Source organism: Aspergillus puulaauensis, chromosome 3 (assembly GCF_016861865.1).
Source record: "Aspergillus puulaauensis MK2 DNA, chromosome 3, nearly complete sequence".
Taxonomy (NCBI): domain Eukaryota; kingdom Fungi; phylum Ascomycota; class Eurotiomycetes; order Eurotiales; family Aspergillaceae; genus Aspergillus; species Aspergillus puulaauensis.
The window spans coordinates 1,292,202-1,312,353 of record NC_054859.1 but is presented as its reverse complement, the minus strand read 5'-3'; the positions used below and the strand labels follow the sequence as shown (position 1 = coordinate 1,312,353).

General features: G+C 48.3%; 8 protein-coding genes across 8 annotated transcripts; 2 read left to right on the top strand and 6 right to left on the bottom strand.

Moving 5' to 3' along the window:
- Positions 1 to 739: 739 nt before the first annotated feature.
- On the top strand, positions 740 to 2,048 carry APUU_30526A (uncharacterized protein; the record flags this gene model as incomplete). The annotated part of the gene is made up of 4 exons (XM_041701629.1): positions 740 to 938; positions 995 to 1,072; positions 1,135 to 1,257; positions 1,306 to 2,048. 4 exons carry the CDS (start codon positions 740 to 742, stop codon positions 2,046 to 2,048), a joined length of 1,143 nt encoding a protein of 380 aa, XP_041554495.1.
- Positions 2,049 to 2,739: 691 nt separating this feature from the next.
- On the bottom strand, positions 2,740 to 3,499 carry APUU_30525S (DUF3602 domain-containing protein; the record flags this gene model as incomplete). The annotated part of the gene is made up of 5 exons (XM_041701628.1): positions 2,740 to 2,910; positions 3,008 to 3,130; positions 3,237 to 3,306; positions 3,360 to 3,390; positions 3,457 to 3,499. The coding sequence occupies 5 exons, from the start codon at positions 3,497 to 3,499 to the stop codon at positions 2,740 to 2,742; spliced, it is 438 nt and encodes a 145-aa protein (XP_041554494.1).
- A 469-nt stretch (positions 3,500 to 3,968) lies between these two features.
- Positions 3,969 to 5,400, bottom strand: APUU_30524S (putative mitochondrial phosphate carrier protein; the record flags this gene model as incomplete). The annotated part of the gene is made up of 6 exons (XM_041701627.1): positions 3,969 to 4,041; positions 4,123 to 4,142; positions 4,201 to 4,546; positions 4,594 to 4,847; positions 4,904 to 5,068; positions 5,122 to 5,400. 6 exons carry the CDS (start codon positions 5,398 to 5,400, stop codon positions 3,969 to 3,971), a joined length of 1,137 nt encoding a protein of 378 aa, XP_041554493.1.
- Positions 5,401 to 6,196: 796 nt separating this feature from the next.
- Positions 6,197 to 8,821, bottom strand: APUU_30523S (uncharacterized protein; the record flags this gene model as incomplete). The annotated part of the gene is made up of 3 exons (XM_041701626.1): positions 6,197 to 7,015; positions 7,070 to 8,619; positions 8,803 to 8,821. 3 exons carry the CDS (start codon positions 8,819 to 8,821, stop codon positions 6,197 to 6,199), a joined length of 2,388 nt encoding a protein of 795 aa, XP_041554492.1.
- A 712-nt stretch (positions 8,822 to 9,533) lies between these two features.
- trm10 (tRNA (guanine(9)-N(1))-methyltransferase) lies at positions 9,534 to 10,733 on the bottom strand (the record flags this gene model as incomplete). Its single annotated transcript, XM_041701625.1, has 1 exon — positions 9,534 to 10,733. The coding sequence occupies one exon, from the start codon at positions 10,731 to 10,733 to the stop codon at positions 9,534 to 9,536; it is 1,200 nt and encodes a 399-aa protein (XP_041554491.1).
- Positions 10,734 to 11,212: 479 nt separating this feature from the next.
- Positions 11,213 to 11,861, top strand: APUU_30521A (putative NADH-ubiquinone oxidoreductase subunit GRIM-19; the record flags this gene model as incomplete). The annotated part of the gene is made up of 4 exons (XM_041701624.1): positions 11,213 to 11,263; positions 11,377 to 11,483; positions 11,578 to 11,730; positions 11,813 to 11,861. The coding sequence occupies 4 exons, from the start codon at positions 11,213 to 11,215 to the stop codon at positions 11,859 to 11,861; spliced, it is 360 nt and encodes a 119-aa protein (XP_041554490.1).
- A 419-nt stretch (positions 11,862 to 12,280) lies between these two features.
- Positions 12,281 to 16,494, bottom strand: APUU_30520S (karyopherin MSN5; the record flags this gene model as incomplete). Its single annotated transcript, XM_041701623.1, has 11 exons — positions 12,281 to 12,954; positions 13,015 to 13,613; positions 13,662 to 13,804; positions 13,858 to 14,116; positions 14,167 to 14,270; positions 14,321 to 14,545; positions 14,599 to 14,670; positions 14,719 to 14,843; positions 14,899 to 15,370; positions 15,423 to 15,611; positions 15,664 to 16,494. 11 exons carry the CDS (start codon positions 16,492 to 16,494, stop codon positions 12,281 to 12,283), a joined length of 3,693 nt encoding a protein of 1,230 aa, XP_041554489.1.
- An 894-nt stretch (positions 16,495 to 17,388) lies between these two features.
- Positions 17,389 to 19,821, bottom strand: APUU_30519S (sterylglucosidase 1; the record flags this gene model as incomplete). The annotated part of the gene is made up of 4 exons (XM_041701622.1): positions 17,389 to 18,030; positions 18,083 to 18,401; positions 18,450 to 19,381; positions 19,438 to 19,821. 4 exons carry the CDS (start codon positions 19,819 to 19,821, stop codon positions 17,389 to 17,391), a joined length of 2,277 nt encoding a protein of 758 aa, XP_041554488.1.
- Between the last annotated feature and the right edge of the window lie 331 nt (positions 19,822 to 20,152).

Sequence of the window (20,152 nt, the reverse complement as noted above, 5' to 3'; positions counted from 1 at the left end):
GAAGGCAAAAGAAACGCGGAGGGGCGCTGATAGGAGAGGTTCTAACAGATCCAATCCATCCATGGCGGTGCTTGCGTGGCGGCACTCGTCAACTGCTTGTCCAGCTCAGTCAAAAGGCATCATCGTCCACTCTCCTCCTCTTTCCCTCTCCCCATCGGCTTCATCGGTGCCAGCAGCTTTTCATTCACCTTCGCTTTGCTCGCGAACCGGTTCTTAACTAGCGATAGCAATATCGGCCATCTCCATTGTTCGTGTTTCACCGTCGATCCCCAACCATCTTTTTTTTTGGGCCTCGTTGGCTGACGATCCGTTGCAGCGTGAATTCCCTGCCTCCACATTCCCACACGTTTCGTGCTGGCGCTGTCGCTCGCTCTCAACTATTTTTATCCAATACAAACGTCATAAGCCCCTCTGTAAAGATATCGCGCGTATAGTCTCCTGAAGCCTGATAATCATAATCACGCAACCTTTTTCCCGCCCGCGACCTTCGATATTCGCGCACTTTGCTCTCGCTAGTTGCCTTCTCTTGAAACGAGCCAAACCGTGCATATCACAACTCCATCAAGGAACGCACAGATTCAATACACCTGGGCTAATCGTCGTTGTCATTCAACCCACTGTGCCTTGGCGGTTTCCACTATCCGAATCGCCGCACTCCACAACGGTGATCGTGACGGGTCCAAAGCTCCAATTCCCAGCCTGCTTAATCGGCCGCTAAATAATAGTTTTCGTCATAAAAATGGCCTCCCCCCAGCCCGCGTCTCCGAGACGCAGTCGTGGTTTCAGCTCTAGCGGCAGGTCCGAAAGATCAGAAAAAACCCATCGCTCCAGCGGTTCTGGCAATAAAGTACACCTCACCGAATCTGCTGAAGAAAAACATAGACGCAGTCTACAAACAAAGGCCGACCCAATGCTTGCCATGAACGAGGCGCAACCAAGTAGGTGCCACTCAAGGCCCACCCTAGTTTTTGACACTTGCTGACGGACTCGGCAGACTTGGTTGCTCTGGAGAAGTCGAATATAGGTAGCCTTAGGGAACTTCAACACAAAGACCAATATGGAAATGTGATAGGTTCGTTTTCCGCGATCACAACTTTGTTTCTGGAAGTATTGTTTCGGTATTGACGGCTGTAGTTGACCCTGACTTTTCAAACCCTACTCGCCCCCGATTCGAACGTCCTCTAGACACAATTCGCTCATTCGAGGCTGCTATTTATGGGCAATATTCTGGTCGCCCCGGGTCCTACGCACAAACGGGTAGGTACTCTTATCTCTGATCGGCCGTTGGTCGCTAATTAGATACAGCTGAGGATTCTACTCCTGGTGATTACAGCAGACGGAGCAGCTACTATAACCAGTACTCAAACGGACAGCATAGGCAATATACTGATCGCGGATATCCCGGACGTTCGAACTACTCGCGACCGAACAGTTACATTGACAACGGCAACGGCTACTATAACGGCGGAGGACCCTCGGAGAGCTATTATCCATATAACCAAAACGGGCCGCGGCGACCGCGTCCACATGCCAGGGGATATTCTGAGCAACCACCGTACTCAAGCCAGCAAAACGGGTATGCCCAGAATGGGTACGCGCAAAACGGCTACCACAAATCATCGGACAATATCACTGTGGCATCGCCCTCCGGTTCCGGCAGCACTCCCGATCAATGGGCCAATTCAACCGACCCGAGTTCAATAAACAGCTCGCTTGACCAATTCCAGCAACAGCAGCAACTACAGCAACAGCAGGAGCACGCTACTACTGAGAGCTACGGCTTCCAAGGCTTTGACGCCGGGCCAAATATCAACGATCAAGCATTTATGTCCAGTGCGGCCGGAAAGGCCCGGTACGATCAAGCCCCAGCGCCGCCACCACCAGCGCATGATCCGAATGCCGGCGGTCCAGTTGGTGGTGCACCACTTGCAGCCGGTCGGCGCCATCTACAGCGCAAAGCGGTACAGCAACAAAGCATCTCTTCCGACGCGGGCGACAATAGCACGAAGCGAAAAAGCTGGTTCAAGCGAAGATTCAGCAAAAATTAGTTCACCTTACTTTCCCCGGCCCTTTTTTATCTCAGCGTGCTTCTTTTACTCTACTTTTCGCGGATGTAATACTCAACGGCGTTTATCTAATTAGGGCGCTGGAGTGCGGTGGATCCAGGATTTGGCATTTTCTCTTTGTTACTATTCGATATTTGCTTGCAGGATTATTTAATGGGCTATTGATGGATGATGAGATTACGATACAATCTATGGAGGGTCCCCACGTCTTTGTTTCCCTTTCCTACATATGAAATTATGGCAACACCTCACTTCAGTTTTGTTTGGTTTTAAGCGGGTTGTGTTTTGATGTTATGGCTTGAACCAGAATACAAGAAGCGATTCTGGGTTTGACGTTGACTTATTGGATTTGTACCACCTTCTGTACTTGATTCAGACATTTCCATATATATTGCTCGCAGCGCTATTCCTGTATTTATAATCGAAGCACTAGGGTCTTAGGCAGAGGTAGTCAAATTCCAAACAAAACCTGACAAAAACAATTATAGAGGGAATCACAATACTATAATAGACAAAAAAGCCAAAAGATCATTCCGCGAACTTCATCCTGTCAGTACCGATACCTGCATACTGTATGATAGCAAATACCGTATAGATAGGACTCCAAAAAAAGACCTCGAGCCCCAAGGATAATCTTAATCCAGGATATGTCCCTGAGTAAGGTATAGATAGATCACTTCTTGCCGAAAATCTTATACTTCAACTTATCCGCCAGCCCCTCAGGGGTAGCACCAGCCGCCTTCTCAGCCTTCTTATCCTCCTTCGCCTTGGCCTTCTCTTCCTTCTTCTCGTCTTTGGCTCTCTGTTGCTCGGGGTCTAGGTGGACGTTACCCTGGCCGCCGCGCTATACGCCACATCAAGGAACGGACATTTATTAGCGACTCAATATAACCAGCTAGGGTTTCGGGTTTAGGTAGTATGAGAGGAACTGCGCGACGTACACCGGTATGATAATCCCCTTCCATGGACTGGCGCACCGATATCTCGGGGATGAATTCCGCATCGTGTGGGATCTTGGCTGTTGGCTTTACATGTGGGGAGCCGATGTTGCCTGCGCCGCCGCGCTGGAAGAGAATATGTCGTTAGTTATATAGTAAATGTTGCTGAAAAAATCAATAATAAGAGAGAGAGAGAGAGTAGTGTAGATAAGGTGGGATTGGAAGTACATACACCCGCGGAATAAGCGCCGTCGCCTTGGTCACCGATGGGTCCTTCGCGGACGATGCCACCGTCGATGTACCTATATTTTACCCATTTAGTATTTGGCGCGCCTTGGTAGTGGGATTCATGTACTCGTTACTATCTGGGCCGATGTTTCCCTGGCCTGATTGCGATGCTATGTCAGTTGTGTTTGCAGAAATGGTGTAGCCCGAACAGAAACAAAACAAACCTCCTCGGCCGTGAGAGACGATGGGCGCGCTGTGTTCGACCATGTTGGGCTGTGTTTAGGTTGTGTAGGGTTGTGTATAGCAGGTCGTAAAGATCGGATCAGGGGAAGGGGGTAAGATAAGAGGGGAATCTGGGATAAATAAAGTACGGCATGATCAAGACCCGACTTTGCCCTTGCGGCGCATCCAAGAACTAGTGGGACGAGGCTAATGACGTTGGGACTGATAGGTAAAGGAACCAAGATCTATATCAAGCCGGAGTATGAGGCCGAGCTGATAAGATAAACCTAAAATAGTGACTAACTTTTTGACTGATAGTGAGAAATGGATTGCGCCGCTTATTTCCCAACCTCGACAGCACAAAGGTAAATATGAAATCAGCAAACGATTATTTCAATTATACAGACACATAAACTGATATATTTGACGGTAAGATAGAGAGCAGCATGGTCATCGTGCTACATATGTAGATGGCGCGATCTTACCCTGGCATTGCCTCACCCTACGCGGCAAGCTACTTCTGCTCCTTCTGCGCTGGGCCTCCTCCTGTGGTTGGAAGACCCATGAAGATCTTGAACGAATCGTAGCTGTTTAAGGTTAGCACATGGCATGCAGGAAATTTCCGGGTCTCGATCTAGGTGGGCTGGAAAAAGTAAGCAAGAACATACATCATCCATTGGAGACCGGTCTAAGATCACTCGTCAGCTCAAAACTCTAGAAGGTGCATACGGAGATGACCAACTCACCAAGGTTCCGATCATGACAATCCTGACAGGAAGACCGTTCCATAGACCTGCAAAGCCTATCTCCTTGTAGATTCGACCAGTGGCGGCACCGAATGCTTCGCCGGGTAGTCGATTGGCATTCAACTTGGAAACGAGAACGTCGGCGGGGTGTGAAACTATTGCGCACAGAATACCGGCGAGATAACCTCCGGAAAATGCAACAGCAGTCTGCGCGCCCTTGCCATAGTCGGATTTCTTTCCTGGGAGGTAGTTATAGATGGCCGCGACGATGTTCTCGAAAGACGCAAACTTCATCATGGTGTAGGGAATCTGTCGGCCCCAGAGAGGATACAAGCCTTTGTACAACCTGACATAGTTAGTATTGCTATGGCCGCGGTCCACATTACTACTTACCCAGATGTTCCCTCCTTCGCAACGACGGCAGATATTCCGCCAAACGTAGAGCGGAACTCGGGTGGGATAGACGTCTGCGTTCTGACTTTCACTGCCTCGAACGGGCAGAGCGCAATGTCGGCGATCAACTCAGCCGAAGCACTGGCAGTCAAGTACAAAGCTGTTTTGTAATGGTTCGCATTTTCAACTCCAACAAGGTCACTGTAGAACTTCTTGAAGAATTCGTATCCTCCATATTTGAAGGCTCCTTGGGCCTTTTCACCCCGTTAGTACCATCTGCAGGTTAGGCGCAGTAGCATGTTCAGCTTACGCTGTAGCCAAAGAAAGTGGGACTCCAGCCGGTAAACACACCCCTAAAGCCCTCAGCGGCGCGGATCTTACGGAATGCATCCAAGTTGCTCTTGTACATCGATGAGTCGACCTGGCGTCGGCATTTGATGAGATCCAATGGAGTAACAGCTGTGTGAGTAAAGCCCTAATCCACCATTAGTTAATTAGAGGCCACCAAAGTGAACAAATAGCCCTTACGCAAGCCATCAACCCACCAACGGTACAGGCCGCATAATATTTGGCCGTCCATGGCTCGATCTTGCCGGTCTTAGATTGGGCCTTCTGGCTCACGATGTTGTATTCGCGCGCAGCTTCTTTGCCGAGAGCATCTGCCTTCTTCTTGGTATCCTCGACAACACTCCAAGCGGGAAATGGTTCTCGCTTCCACTCCGCAGTACCGGACGTCTGCGGGTGCCGTTTCAACGGGTGCTGGGAGGGAAAGGCATTGGACATAACGTTCTCCGAAGGAAACATCATGGCTGTTTTATGATCTAGCAGCGGTTAGTTCCATTTGACTAATCGTCCCAACTAGGGCTGAACAAGAGATGTAGGATGCCAAGTGCCCACCTTACCAACCTATACAAATGCAAGGTATAGAAATCTCTGGAAGAAATTCGTCCTGAACAAAATAGCCGCGATAAAAAGGAACTGAGCGTAAAGATAAGCACTAACTGGTAGTTTGTGCTTGTCGCAGGATGACGTATAGACATGTGACCCGTGACTATAAAAGGTCCTCTATCGGGCAGGTACTCTTGGGCAATGTCACGGGAAGATGACTCGAAAACCAGGGGCGACATCTCTAGCTTGGGTATGGAAATAGCTCACCATTCACCCTCAACTTTTATTTGGGGCCTCAGCAGCCGATTCCTGATCTGGAAGTCGTGCTTCCGTACGACCCAACCTCTGTCTGGCTGTGTGAATCATCCTGGTGTGGCTACTGCTTTCAAGAAACTGATCCCGTATTCACAATATAATAGGCTTAGTAGTGATGTTCTTGTTTGTGTCATTTATTACTAGCTACTACTACCTAGCTACCTATGTGCATATTAAACGTGAGTTTGAGCGTTGTACCAAGCGCGACCAATCACTAGTAGAAAAGGTGAATATTACAATAGTAATTAAAATCAAGGTCGGATGATTAGAATCAGGAATAGCTCAGATCGTAAGATAATACAAACAACAGGGGTATGCATATGTCAAAAAATAAAATAAAAAAAAATTCACGTAATCGTCAAAACATGGTCGACGTAAGAAAAGAAACAAAGAAGGAAATCTAATAAGGAGAATTGACAATATCATCCTTACCAAGCCGGCTGCCCCAGCGAGTGCCGCGACGGCTGGGTGTGACGGGGCCAGCAATGCTCTCGCGGGTTGGCCTCTGTAAAGCTCGCTTCGCAACCATGTTGACTTCATTGGGGAGCGCAACAATGACATTCTTGTCTGAACCGAAGCGGAAATTGTCGGCCATCACATCCTCAGAATAGCGCTTGATGGTGTAAGGGTCCTTGCGGCCCGCAACAACCTTCTTCAAGTTCCAGGTGATGATGAACGGACCCGTGGCAGTGACAATAGAGGTTTCCTCACTATCAACACCAGTGTTGAAGCGAGCAGGGGTAAATGAAATTGGCTTCTTTGTTTCGTGTTGGAATTGAGCAACGTGGGCAGGCGTTAGACCGAGCCGTCGGGGTTGTGGTTTGGAGTCCTTGCCGAACGAACGCTCGAACCCGAGTTTGCCTTCATTTTTACCGTCCTTTTGCAGAGAGTCAATGAGAAGGAGATAGGTGCGGCAAGTAGCAAGAACCCAGCGACCATCAGCAGATACATCTAGACCGAATATGGCCTCTCCCAGTGCGGGGATATGTGTCTTTGCGTTGATTCCCAGACGGTCAAACATACGAATATCGCCCTTGTTGGAGGCGACGGCGAGATATCCCTTCTCTGTTGTTGCCAGGGCAGAGAAGTCGTTCTTGCTAGCATACTGCTTCAGTTCCGCATCAACCAACTTGTTTCCAGCCAAACGAGGATCAACACGGAAAAGTGCATTGTTAGACGCTCCAACGAATGGTTGAGCAGAAGTCATTTGAGAAAATTTCTGCCAAGATCAGTACCAGCACGGCAATAATTAGGTATATAAGGAAATACTTACACTCTCAGGAGCAAAGGTCTCAACCGGAATATCATCATGAACCTTCCACTCGTCGACAATCTTACCATATTCCAAATCCATCCGGTAGAGAGAGTTGGGGTTATCGTTGTTCTGGAGAATTAGATTCGAGTCTTCAGCGTGCAGCATGACCTTCTTAGGGCTGAAGAGCTTGCCCTTGGGTGTTTCGACCTTGGAAATGTTGGTTGAAAATTCAAGGTTATTGTCCGGCGTGTGCTTGAAGACTCCAATCTTTGAACCACGGACGACAAAGGAGCGATCATGTTTGTAACCGACGGCGAGCTGAGAATTGACATTTCCGTCGGCATCACGCGTCACAACATCGTCCTGCTCTTCATCAGAATCATAGTGTTCGCTGCGTTGGCCATCATTGGTGTCTTCTTCCTCTTCCTCCTCGTCTTCTTCTTCTTTCTCCGCCTCCTCCGCATCTTCCATGGTGAGGTCTTGGAAAGCATCCAGGACATAATCCTTGTCATTATCTTTCACTTTGGTCCATTTGACCTCGTTCAGTTGCTCCCAGAGCGCTTGAAGCAAGCCCTGCTGAAACCTTTCCTCCGTTTCTTGGTCTTTGAAGCGCAAAAGCCATGAATAAGCCGATCCGGCGTCATCATAGTGGTTGAAGATGAACGATAAGTATTCAAAATTGAACACGGGGTTGATATCTGCCACCACTTCCTGTCCTAACCAATCTTTGTTCTCACCGCTGATTTGAAGCCAATATTTCCAGTCACCAACTTCAGTCACGGTAGCAGTCACGTTAGAATCTTGAAGGACAAAGGTTCCAGTTTGGAAATCGAAGAGATGCAACTCCGCCCTTTCCTTAGTTAAAACTTCCCGGGCCTCGGGCTGGGCAGCAGAGGGCGGTGCGATGGTTTGTTCATCAGTCACAGCTGGCGCAGCAAGTTGCTTCTTACAGCGAGTGTATCCAGCGTCTCGAACCATGGCGGAGTCCCTAGACGCCACAGAATGCGTTCGAGTCTTAGTTGGCGACGCGATAGGGCTTGCAGATGGGATAGGTCTCTCCTCCTGGAAGGAGAATTCCTGGAGCTCTTCTTCGGTCGCTCTCTGGGCGCTTTGGCGATACTTACGCTCGTATTGACACTGAAAAGCGGCCAACTCGAACGTGGCAACCTTGTCCGACGGAACAGAAGGGTCACAGACAAACTCGAATAAGTCACCCACGTCGCCACTTAGGTCTCTCCAGGCGAGAATTTTCGAACCACCTTCGCGTACCTCCGAGCGGAAGTGGAGATTCTGATCGAGAAGGAAAGCTTTCTCGTCTTTGTCCAAAGAATCACTAGCTCCCTGACCGTCGTCGTCTTCGGCAAGCTCTTCCTCCCCTTCCTCGTAGGCACGCTGGATAACAAGTTGATACTGGAACTCTTGGCCGGTGCGTCGAATTGAGGCAGCAGCGTCCTTGAAGATAAGCTCGGAGTAACCCTTTGGCGATAGTGGGCGGACGAGGTACAGCTGGCCTTGCGGTATGTCGATGATGGATTCTTTGGAGCTATCACCAAAGATGAATTTGCTCACTGTAGTTGTTGTCACAAGCAATAGTTAGTGCGATGTCTTCTTTCCCGGTGGCAAAGTGGAAAGTCAATCTGAGGCGGTATGAGGAGGGGTAGATCGCGGGGTAAGAACAACAAACAGACACTGAAAAATGAAACATAGAAAGAGAACAAGAGAGAAAGCAGGTTAGGTGCACGGTGACATACCATTACGGAGCATGAACATGTTGGCGGAATATCTGGCTGCTTAGCAACAGCTGATAGCTCAGTTTGTTTGTTTTTGCGGAAGGAAGGTGGCCCCAAAGCAGGGATCACAAAAGGAACAGGGCGAAGGAACTAGAGGGCGAAATGACAGATGAAGACTTAGTCAGCAGGCCAGGTTTCATCACCCAGTAGGAGGTATCCCAGATGCTGCCAGAAAACTGTCCTTCACGTCTAGGAGAAAGTGATGATATGCTGGACTTTTGTTTGAGGGTCCATAACAAATAACTAGGCTAACACCGATCTTAGGTTATGTCATCGCCTAGTGGCAACTATGTGGCAATGCTGTGGCGCTAAAAAAGTCAGTGGCGGTGCAATGCTATTATCTTATCGCTTGGATCTGGAGATTTTATTTCGTTGCCCCAGTTCTTTTTTGAATATATGAATGGATTAGTTATTCATTGCAGACCTGTTTAGTTTAATTTATATTGTATCTGAATCAAAATCCTACACTTCAATCGAATACCCTTGTAAAATATATATACATTATAAAGCATATCAACCCTGCAGGTGTCTATGTTTACTGAGTGACTGAAAATACCTGTACCTTCTACTTGCTCAATTACTTTGTATCTAAAGCAATCAGTCTTTTAAAAAATTCTATGCTGATACTATTCCCTTCAGTATACGGCGAAACTGAGAGCACTGAACTTGTAGTCCGTCATTTGGATGTGTATTTATTCAGCTTGGTTGTGACTCTCAGCGGCGTCATTACTATTGGCTTCGGCAGTTTCAACTGTCTCAGGCGCAGCTTCTTCCTCACTACACGGTTCGCCGTTGTCATCATGTGGCGTCGAATCTCCCTGATCTTTTTCACTGTTCCTCAAAACACCCCCTTTCCGTGGCGGCAGTGTCTGCATAAATGCCTCTCCCCAGTCCCCTAATTGTAGCCAGCGAACCATAATTTCCACGACATGATTCGTCGCTAAGACCGGGCGCGAAGCCATCTGAATATAACTTCCAATCGGTAGCTTCGCGGTTTTGATGCCCATCTCAATTGCTCGCTTGTGGCAGATCCCCTTGTGCCGATTCTTGTCCACTAGGCCGCCGATGATATAAGTGCTGTACGGTTTGAGTTCGGTCAGTGTTTCCGAGCTGTCACTGGAGAGGTATACAATTTCTCCATCTTCCGGTTTCGCATCAGCTTTGTCTGCGAACGGTCCACCCAATTCCCCACCCTGCGGCCCTTGCATTAACTCGGCCGCCTGGTTCGCAGCATGAAACCAATCCTCTGTTAAGAAGCGAACTCCCCGCCAACTCTCATGGGTACTGTTGAGGACTGTTTCGAAACGCTCTTTCAACAATTTATCGAAAGATGACATGACCATATGAGCATTATATGGTGATTTGTTATTCTCCGAGTATGCTCGGGTAAGTTGTTGGCCCAGGGAAATTCTCTCTTTTTCCATCATAAGGTCATCGAATCCACAATCGATAACCAGAGTAAGTGGAAGTCTAGTTGGCTTTCGGGGTCGCTCGATCTTTGGGAACAGCTTTCGCACCTCTTCTGACGGATTTTTGCCCTGTTTATTTGCTTCGTCCCAGACTGCGCGTTTTCGGTTTTTTTTATCTGCAGCCCTTTGCCTGCGAATGACCTTGCGCGACTCTCGTTCCGCTTCCCATTGTTCCCGCCGCGCTTGCCTTCTCATCTGTCTCTTTGATAACTTCTGTGTGGTAGGTTCAGACCCATCTGGGCCAGGGGTTGGAGTTTCCGACTCCTTCTCTGTGGTCGCAGCAGGGATCTCATGCGTCGCATCGTTGTGTTTGGAGGAATCGTCTTGCGGGCTTTCAATTGCGCCGGTCATGAGCGGTTCGGACTCATGAGCCTCTGTCACATCCACCTTTTGGATCTTCCTAGGCCGCTCTTCTTCCTCCATTGTGTGATTTCGAGTGAATGACAAGGTGTTGAGGTGTTAACCTGACCAGCTTCCTTCGAATCGGGGAAAAAAAAAGGCTTCGGGTGAAAGCAAGCCCCACATCGAGCAAGTCCATGTCGCTGCTTTAGCTGTCAGGTGATTTCATACCAGCGGCACAGACACCTTCTGTCTAGATCAATTAGCTTTCTATAGATACTTCAGATAACTCCATATTAGCGATCATAGTAAAATATTCGAGTGTATCCAAATGTACTGTGGTAGATACTATTTCTATGCGCTCCCTCGCGAAGGACGGCCGTCAGTAAGAAAGCCCAACCAATCACACCACACAAAGCACCCATTACCAAACGCAAGGCTCCGGCACGTGACCAGAAACCCAACTTCTCCGCCAACTCCATCATCACCGAAGACCTGCCCTTCGAACGACGCCCCCTCTTTACACTAATTGAAGGCAGCTGCCGATTTCTTCAGTCGCCAACATGCCTCAGGATATGCCCCCGGCCGGGGGCTACCGGCAAGTGCAATACAAGGTACGCCAGATTGCTCCCTTTCGTCCGCCAAAGAACAGTCAAATCACCACACTACCAATCCACGATTCGACTACGAGATGAGATTGAGAGCTAACAAGTAGACCGATTAAAAGCGCAACGTACCCGCCCGTGGTTTCCGACCCATTACCTACCTCGTTGGCATGCACCTTTTCATGGCCTACGGATACTACAAGCTCTTCCACGGTATTCGGGAACAGAAGTACGTTTCCTTCCCTGTCGTGCTTCAATATATCGCAATTGCGAGACGTCGAGCGCAATTAAATGAAAATAACTAACCGAATTTCGTGTTCTAGCGAACTCGCCCGTGAGAAGATTTGGGGTCGTCTACACATCCTCCCTCTCCTCCAAGCCGAGGAAGACCGCGACCAGGCCCGCCGATATTTCTCCGACAAGGCGCGCGAACAGCAACTGCTGGGAGGCGAGACGAAGGTTTACAACTCTGACCGGTATGTATTGCGTTGCCTATTAACCGCCAGTTTTTGAATTGCCTTTTTTGGGAATGGCCCTGGCTAACAATGGGGGGTTTAGATTCGTTCGTCCTACATATGCGTACACGCCGTCAAAGGTCATGAACTAAGGAATTGTGAATGGCTTGGTGTTGAAGAGTCAGAATACATATGAGCTGTCGGTTCTGGCGAATATTAGATGAAGGGTATACAATTGCGTGAGCGGAGGTCGAAGACGATTACCGGATTTCCCGGCGAGGTTGAATGCTCGAGAAACAATGTACACTGTAGATATACCGTCTGGAAAAAGGGCAGACTAGTTTCACAACAATTTTTCGTTTTTCTCTCCACTGTCGTTATTCTGTACTCTTGTAAACCTACATAAGGCATTATCTTCATATGCAGGGGTAAAGAAGTTGATCATGAGCATAAGATGTAGGCATTATAATATCTAAGCCCAAACGAAGAATATCTATTTTTCTTTTCTAGACCACCGGATGCCAACTATACGCTCAAGTGAGATCATAATATACAAAGCCAGGGTCCACATTCAACCAAACATATCCGCAACACCGGAAAGGTCTGGTCCATCATTTATATCAACCTTGTGGCCCTGTTGACCTTCCATCTCGTTGCTCATATATCTCTCTTGAAGAGCGCTTCGTGCTTTGCGGCGTTCCTCACGAGATCCCAGAATCTTGCCTTGTTCGGCAACGCTGATACCTCTGAGCCCTTCTAGGAGGTCAAGTACCAAGGCTCGCTGCTGGCGTGCTGATGTGGAGCGCACAAGAGCAGCTTCAGTGTTCGCTACTAACTGTTCAGTCATGCCGGGAAGGCTGAGTATTAGGGCCTTTGGTGTTGGTGTGCTTGCGCCGTACAAGACCCAGATGGATGCGATGAGTTGCGCCAGGTCTTTCTGCATATCGACGAAGTATGGCTCGTGCACTGACGTTATACATGCTTTTAGCACTTCGGAGGAGATGAATTCGCGGATAGTTATGACTGTTTGTGAGTTGTTGGGGGGAGCAAAGTCTTGCAGGATGGATCGGATGACCCGTGTTATAATGCTACAGCACCGTGTATCACGCATACGTAATGCGTGGGTACAGAAAAGCATTACTGGCTCGAATATTTCAGTGGAAGAGAGGACAAAGTGTCTGATCGAGTCTGACAGTGCTGGTGGCGGGAGGGGGACACTTGGATCCGCGGGTTCCTCATCAGGGTCTATAGATTCAGGGATTAGCTTGGTGGATAAGCAGATTGTTCTTGGGCTGTGTTTCGCACCTCCTCGTTGCGGGTCCAGAAGGCTTGCCACCATAATAACAGTTGAATATGTCAGCTGTCGCAGGATGCTCTCTGACTTCATCTCATCGGCTAAGTCGCCGTCTCCCAGTCCTGCTTTGCGTTGTTCAATGATCTCCCATTCCGACGTGACTTTTCGGTCGATATTGGTGAATAGGGTGGACAACATTGGGGGCAAGAATTGGCTTCGGAAGCGAACAGGACAGTCGTCGATTAGACACCTAGAGATGTTGAGAAGGACCGAAAATTGATGGGAGGAGAGATAAGGGGAGTCTTTGAAAAGAGCTTGGGATAGCGGCCCAGGAAGCTCCGCAAACCCGTAGAAATGCTCGCGCAATCTGCTCATACTGAAGAGCATTGAGTAGCAGGATTCTCTAACTGCCCTGATTTTCCCCCTCACCGATGACGCGAAGCCCTCAAGGGACACCCGAGAAGCGGTGATTTTCGCGTAGAAATCATCTCGACTTCCAGTCGATATACCAGCTTGCCAGAATCTATCCGTTAGAATCCGCTCAACGATACCCCGCATGTCACCAGGCAGACCGGCCCAATTCTCTGGGTTGTGAAACGCATGGGCGTTGCTGCCAGGGTATTAGTTCAGAACGTCCAGTTGCCACCATGAATCTTACCTGACAAGCTGCAAAAGAGTTGGCAAGACCGTTGGGATTATGTCATGCCAGATAGTACAGGCAATGTCGTATGGCGGTTCCGCTTTCTTGAGCTTGTCCGTAGAGACCGCTAACATCGTCTTCGTACCCCTCAGAGGTAGTTGCTACATTGCCTGTTAGTTTGTAACTGTAGAACTCGGCTCTAAGGGCTTATCACCTGAAATTTCTGGGTCATTTCCTCCTGGACTTGTTTGCCCTCCGCATCAAGAGTCACTTCTGACCAATCCGCCAGCTTTTGAGCTTGTTTCGATTGCATGTATGGCCCTACATTCTGCAACCCGAGCATGCTACAAAATCCTTCAAAGGTTGAGCACATATTGCGGAGTTCGTCATCCTGCCAGGCCTGCTGAATCGGCTCCAAAAACGAGGCCAATCGCGACTGGCGCAGGTAAGGGTCGATGTTATTCGCACGTTGCCTAAAGTGATCAGTAGTCGGACGGTAGATAGAACGACCGGTACACCATACATGATAATAAGAAGGATAGAGGTGAATTCCATATGAAGCTTGTCGTCTACTCGGTTGGCCAAGGTAATCTCTTGGATCTTAGGCTCTAGAAGGTCATAGAAGGTCTGTATGCATTTATTAGTAGAGCTTCCCATTATCAAATAAAGGACCTCACAGAAAAGTAGTCAGCATAGCGAGTTGCAAGCCGACGTAGTTCGTGACTAGCCAACCCATGGAGCTCTTTTACGGCCTCTGAATAAGCTGGAAACTCTGGTTGGTCGGGTAGACGTGTCATGAGAGTGTACTCCAGAACTTTGAGCGCAAAACTGGGTGTTTTATCAAGCGCTTTGGAGGATATGTCGACGACAAGTTTCACGATGCGCTGCTTCAAGACAGGATCCTGCATCATATGGTCAATTGCGCGTATGATGCGAAAGTGGGAACTGAACAAACCTCGAAGCTTCTTTGCATCAACTTATATGCCCAAGTTTCTAGAACACTTTCTAACTCGGCGCGCCTTTGTTCCTATTTTTTGTTAGTAGAATCCCCATTCACGCGTACGAAGAAGCCTACATCTTGCTGGGGCATGCGTCCATGAAGTGCGACCCATTTATTATAACCCTTTAGGGTTGCATCCACCACTGCAAATTGCGTATCCGCGCGCATCAAAGGCACTGAGTTCTTTGAGAACGATTCCGCTTGTACTTTATTAGTCCAATTTCAGCAATCTTGAGCCAGAGGTAGTAAACCTACCAGTGAATGGCTTGACCCCGCTATACAGGTTATCTAGGTTGCCATCAACTCCAAGGAGAATGTGGGGGATGGCTTCTTCGGGCCGTTTCTGTACGATCGTCTCGATAATGGACGAACAGTAGCGACGGTAATTCCCGACGAATGCATGCTTTTCCGGAACAGTGTCAATATCTTCATTAAGAAATATTACTGTAGGATCCTCCGAATCGGCAGGGAGGGACTCCCAATGCACAAGACGTTCAGTACAGATGGTTAGTAATGGTGGGATGAGATTCACCACAACTTCTAGGTTCCCAACCTTTGGGGATGCAATTAGTTTTGACCAAATATGCAGAACGGGTATCGACACAGTGAGACTGCGATGCTGAACAACGTTTAACATGAGATGGAAAAAGAATGGCAAGTCCACACCAGGTGAACTTTCAATAGTAAAGCCTTTTTCTTCGAGAAAACCCGCAACATAGGAAACCACCTATCAGATACATTAGTGTAATCCTTTACTTTTAACCGGATGGTAGCAATACCTCAGAAAGCTTTTTGGATATTGTGTACTTTGTATCGTCGATATCTTCGGGGCCAACAACCGACCACTGGAATAGTTTTAAGATCACATTGAGAGACTCTGCTTCGTACATTATATGTACTAGAGGTTGAAATCCTTCACTGTCGTATGCTGATCTGCTATATAGCGCATGTAACGCCTCGACCGCAGCCTAAAGAATTTGTGAGCGTCTTGGGCCTCAAGAATGTCAATCAGATACCTACCAACAGTACCTGCTCATCGTTGCAAGTGAAAGCTCTGGCAATGCTCTGAACACAGCCCGAGAGATGAATAGCCCTAGGTATTGACCACACCAGCACTGACTTGAAGTTGGCTAGAGCCTTCAGAGCAGCATCCTTTGCTTGTTTCGAATGTTGGATATTGCCGATGCAGTCCTGAAGGAATTCGCAGATTCGGGCCAGCCAACCCTCGTTCGCGCAACGGATTTCTACGTGGTTATCGCGTTCAGGATGCGCTTGCTCGAATACAACCAGGGGCGTGTAAATTTCCACCAAATTTCGGTTTAGATCGGTTCCGCGCAACGACGAAACGGTATCCTCGCGGTAGAATATATCTTCCGAAAGTGTCTCGAGAACGAGAAGGACCAATTCCTTATGCACAAGACTTGCATTCCAGAATTGGACGAGGCGCTCATCCATGTCCAGCCAATCCAGGCCCCAGCTCCTCTTGGCCACCTCAGCCCATAACTGCGGAATCTTGTTGCGGATATATGCAGGGTCTTCTGGTTGAATGGTCTCGGCAAGCTTCAAAACGATATCCCTCAAGCCCACAATCTCATCCGTAGCAGTGAACGAAGTATGGCGCAGGACGTGGTCGAGAAGAGTTAGCCCGAAATAGCGAACCAACACATCGTTTTCTCTTCGTGACGCTAATAGAAAGCCATTACGAGCGGCGGATGGGCTCCCCTTCTGCGATTCCACAAACTGGAGTGCCTCGCGGCGAAGTTCATTCGTTGACGAGGGATTGTGTATGAGTTCGAGCGCTCGAACGATATCGGCCATCCTCCCGTCCGCCAGTCCATCTTCCGCAGCCATGATTTCGTGTGTGCCAGTTGTCCACGAGTGAAATGTCAACTACTAGCCTGAACCTTTGGGATTGCTGCCCCAAGCTTGTTGTTATCCACTACCACTTCCAGGAGGATTCTTGTCTGTTTTCTAACTCTTAAACTGTCGTAAAGGTGACGAAAGGCAAATTTCAATATTTGCGTTTTCCCTGTTGAGTGGAGAGTGCAGGAATATCAGCAAGCAAACCGCGTAGTGACAAACGACAGTACGGCAAACACTCAGGCAGCACGGCCAACGGTCTGGTTAGGCAATAGGCAGGGAACGAAGATTGCGGCTGAGACCGGGATTCTTTCCCTAAACGGGTCGATAGCGTGTCCTTGCGGGTAATGGGGAAGGGGATTATCCAACCTTCCCCGAAAATGCGATCTGAAATCCAGAGCCGAATCTGCTGCCTTGACGACTGGGAGTGGGAGGTTGTTGATGAATAGTTAAGAGAAGGCGGTACCTACTCCGCGGACAGGGAGAATTTTCCACGCGCTCCGGCCGCAATGACCACACCACACCGACTTGGAGGGGCAGTTTCTCACCGCCTCTGCCTTATCGATAAGCAATCAGATAAAAACAGCATAAATAGAGACTAACGTCATGGTATGATATACCCAAGATCTACTCCGTACTGCATGATTAGATCTCATATGTCTGCCTCCTAACCCAGACATGATGATTAACATTATAATATTAATTTTAGAGCTTTGTCTATATATAGGTTGCTTCTTTCCCCAGGTGATAAGAATGCAGCTTATACTAATCATAGTGTTTAAGTGGGTCAACTCGAAGGTATTTGTCCGTCCAGAATCATTGCAAAATCATAATAAGCTCCATAGAGTTTATAAGTCGTAAAATTAGGATAGAGTATCACCATCACTACATCACCGTACATTCTCCCTTTTGACACTGCTCCAGGTAGCTCAAATCCTCCGCTGACGGGGCAGCCAAAGCACCACCTTTGCGCTTCAGCCCCTGGATTTTGACGTCCTGATTGCCCTCGGAATGCCACCATTGAAGCCGCTGTACCCTGACGCGTTTGACCTCTACGTAATCAATCGACCAATCTCCAGAGCTAACGCTCACCTCTGTATCCGTTTCCGGAAAATGGAAATCCGGTAGGAAGATCTCTGTCGGGGTGTCTGCCGTTCCCTTATTACCGACAAGCGACATTGTAAAAGTACATTCTCGCAGATCGAATACGTAGTCCGATACCACTCCGTTAGTGACAATAGGGCTGGGTCGGAGGAAAGCCTCCCCTGCGCGGTACCCCAATTTACTCTCGCCAAGTTGAGAAACCTCCGACGATATAGAGGGTGTCTTGACGGCATCTTTCAGATTCCTAGGGTTTATTTGTTGGTTGGGGTTGTTGCTGTGGCTGGATGAGTATGAAGGGGATTGGTGGTCTGACAGGTTGTTTAATTCGTGATCCAAAGACTTGCCACTTGGGAGTTCGAGATCATCGACCGAATAGATAGACAAATCCTCCCCATTCCACTGGTCACCCCATTCATGATCGTTCTAAAACAGTTAACAACAAAACATCCTATAATTAAGTCTTGGAGTTTCCTACCTTCGTCGTGTAAACCCACAGCGTAAATCCATTCGAAGTGCTTCCTTCAAGTGCGTAGTGGATTGCGTCCATGGCACTGATCTGACTGCTGTAGTCCCCAGTTTTGTACGCATGCTTGTCATCCATGTCGTAGGGAATCCCTGTTTCGGTGAATATTACGGGATGGTTTCCCATGTATCTCAAACTCTCATCCCTTAGGAATTTCAGCTGATCGCGCAAACAGTTCCTGATTGCTGTTTCTCCAATCTTTACGCCAAAAGCTGGTGTAAGATATTTCCCGCGAAGAACGCCAATGACGTCCACATTGTATAGCCGATTCCTGTACGTGTTAATAAATATTAATTGTCCAAACAAGATAAAGACTGACCAATGTTTCGACATCAGTGTGAGGCCATCATAATAATGAATGGCATGAACCATATTCGGGTCATCATCATTGGAGCCTTTGAGGTCAGGTGGAATCTCCATGACCGGGGGTTGACATAGCATGATTGAACCAGGCCATACGCTTCTAATGGCTTCCGTATATGCTCTATAGTGTTCCATGAAGTAAGTGTTGGTGAATTTGTCGTAATCTAGAGGTTCTCCGGTTCGAGGTTTCTTTGAAAAGTAGTCCTTTTGTAGCAGTTCGTCGGTCGTAGGATCCCAAACACCATGCTGTGCCCACAAGCATTGGCCCAACTTCCAATTAGGGTCTCGCACCCAGCCGTACTTTGTGTCATCGTAGGTCACTGGCAGCCAAGCGGTCTCGCCCTCGGGGTCTACAAGCTCCCGACCACTTTGATAAGGCCCAAACCCTCCGAACCCCCATACTGCCTCCTCACAAGGGCGCCCGGAGCCCGTAAGCATACCCTGAAAAGCAGTCGGCGAAGTTCCCAATTGAAGCTGTTGCTCTGCGGGGATGACTGATATATCTTGGATACCAATTAACCCTCTCTGGGGTTCGTTAAGGCTTTCCCATCCGATTACCACCTCATTCTCAAGGTCGCCAGCATCATGGATCTTTTGCGCTAGATATTTACACGCAGCAATAAAGTGGCTCTGGAGGTAGTCTTGGATATTTATGCCGTTAATGATCGCCTTGGGCGCAAAGTCACGTCCAGCCCAGAAGAGTGTGAATATTGTTTGACACACAAGTCTGGTATAGTTCGTGGCCCATATCATTTTCGGGAACTTAGCAGGATCATCCCATGTGTTTTGGACCAAGGCGGCCTGTGTCTTTTTGAAACCTCGTGGATCCAAGCCTGCGGCGTAAAGTGTCCAGGCAGGTGCACCGGACCCTCCTGACAGCCTTGACCACTATTTGAACCTAATTAGATATCTGTAAGGTACATAGTAGCATGCCGACAACCTACCACATCCTGATGCGGGTCCATGAACACGTAGAACCCATATTGCTTGGCGATCTTGAGGACTTCTATGGTGAAGGATACCCATTCGTCATCATACTTACCCGGTCCCTCGTGCTCAATCGCTTCCCAGGTAAAAATGTATCTAATAGTGTTATATCCGAGTTTCCATAGTCTTGAAAAGTGTGTATGTGCATCATCGAGCGAGAACGGTCGTCCGACAAAGGAGACATTATCGGCGTCAAAAAACCCATCACCCACACTAGTAGGGACACCAGGTGTCTTCGGATATTTGGCGTCGCCAGCAACGTTTATACCTCGTACCGTAACTTCGCGATTCTGCGAATCCTTGAATCTTGTTCCATCGACTCGAAGACGGAGAGACGTCATTCTGGTTTGCGCTGACGTTGAGATCGGTGGCCACCGGCAAGTATTTAGAGGATAGGGTTAGCGGAAAGACAGGCGGCGGTGCAAATAGTCTACTGTATCGCGTGAGAAAATAAATCCTAAAGCTGTAATCTTAGAAGTTAGCTTGTGACCTGGAGAATTGCTGATAAGAGCTACTTACCTATGGAAGCTCGGATTCAAACAAAATCAAGTTATCGCATTCACAGTGTTTGATGAGAGAATCCTTCAGTTACTATCGAAGTGAAGAGAGTATATACCGCAATTTTAATCATAGGAAGTCCCGAAACCAACCTAAGCCAGTCGAGGGTGAGGA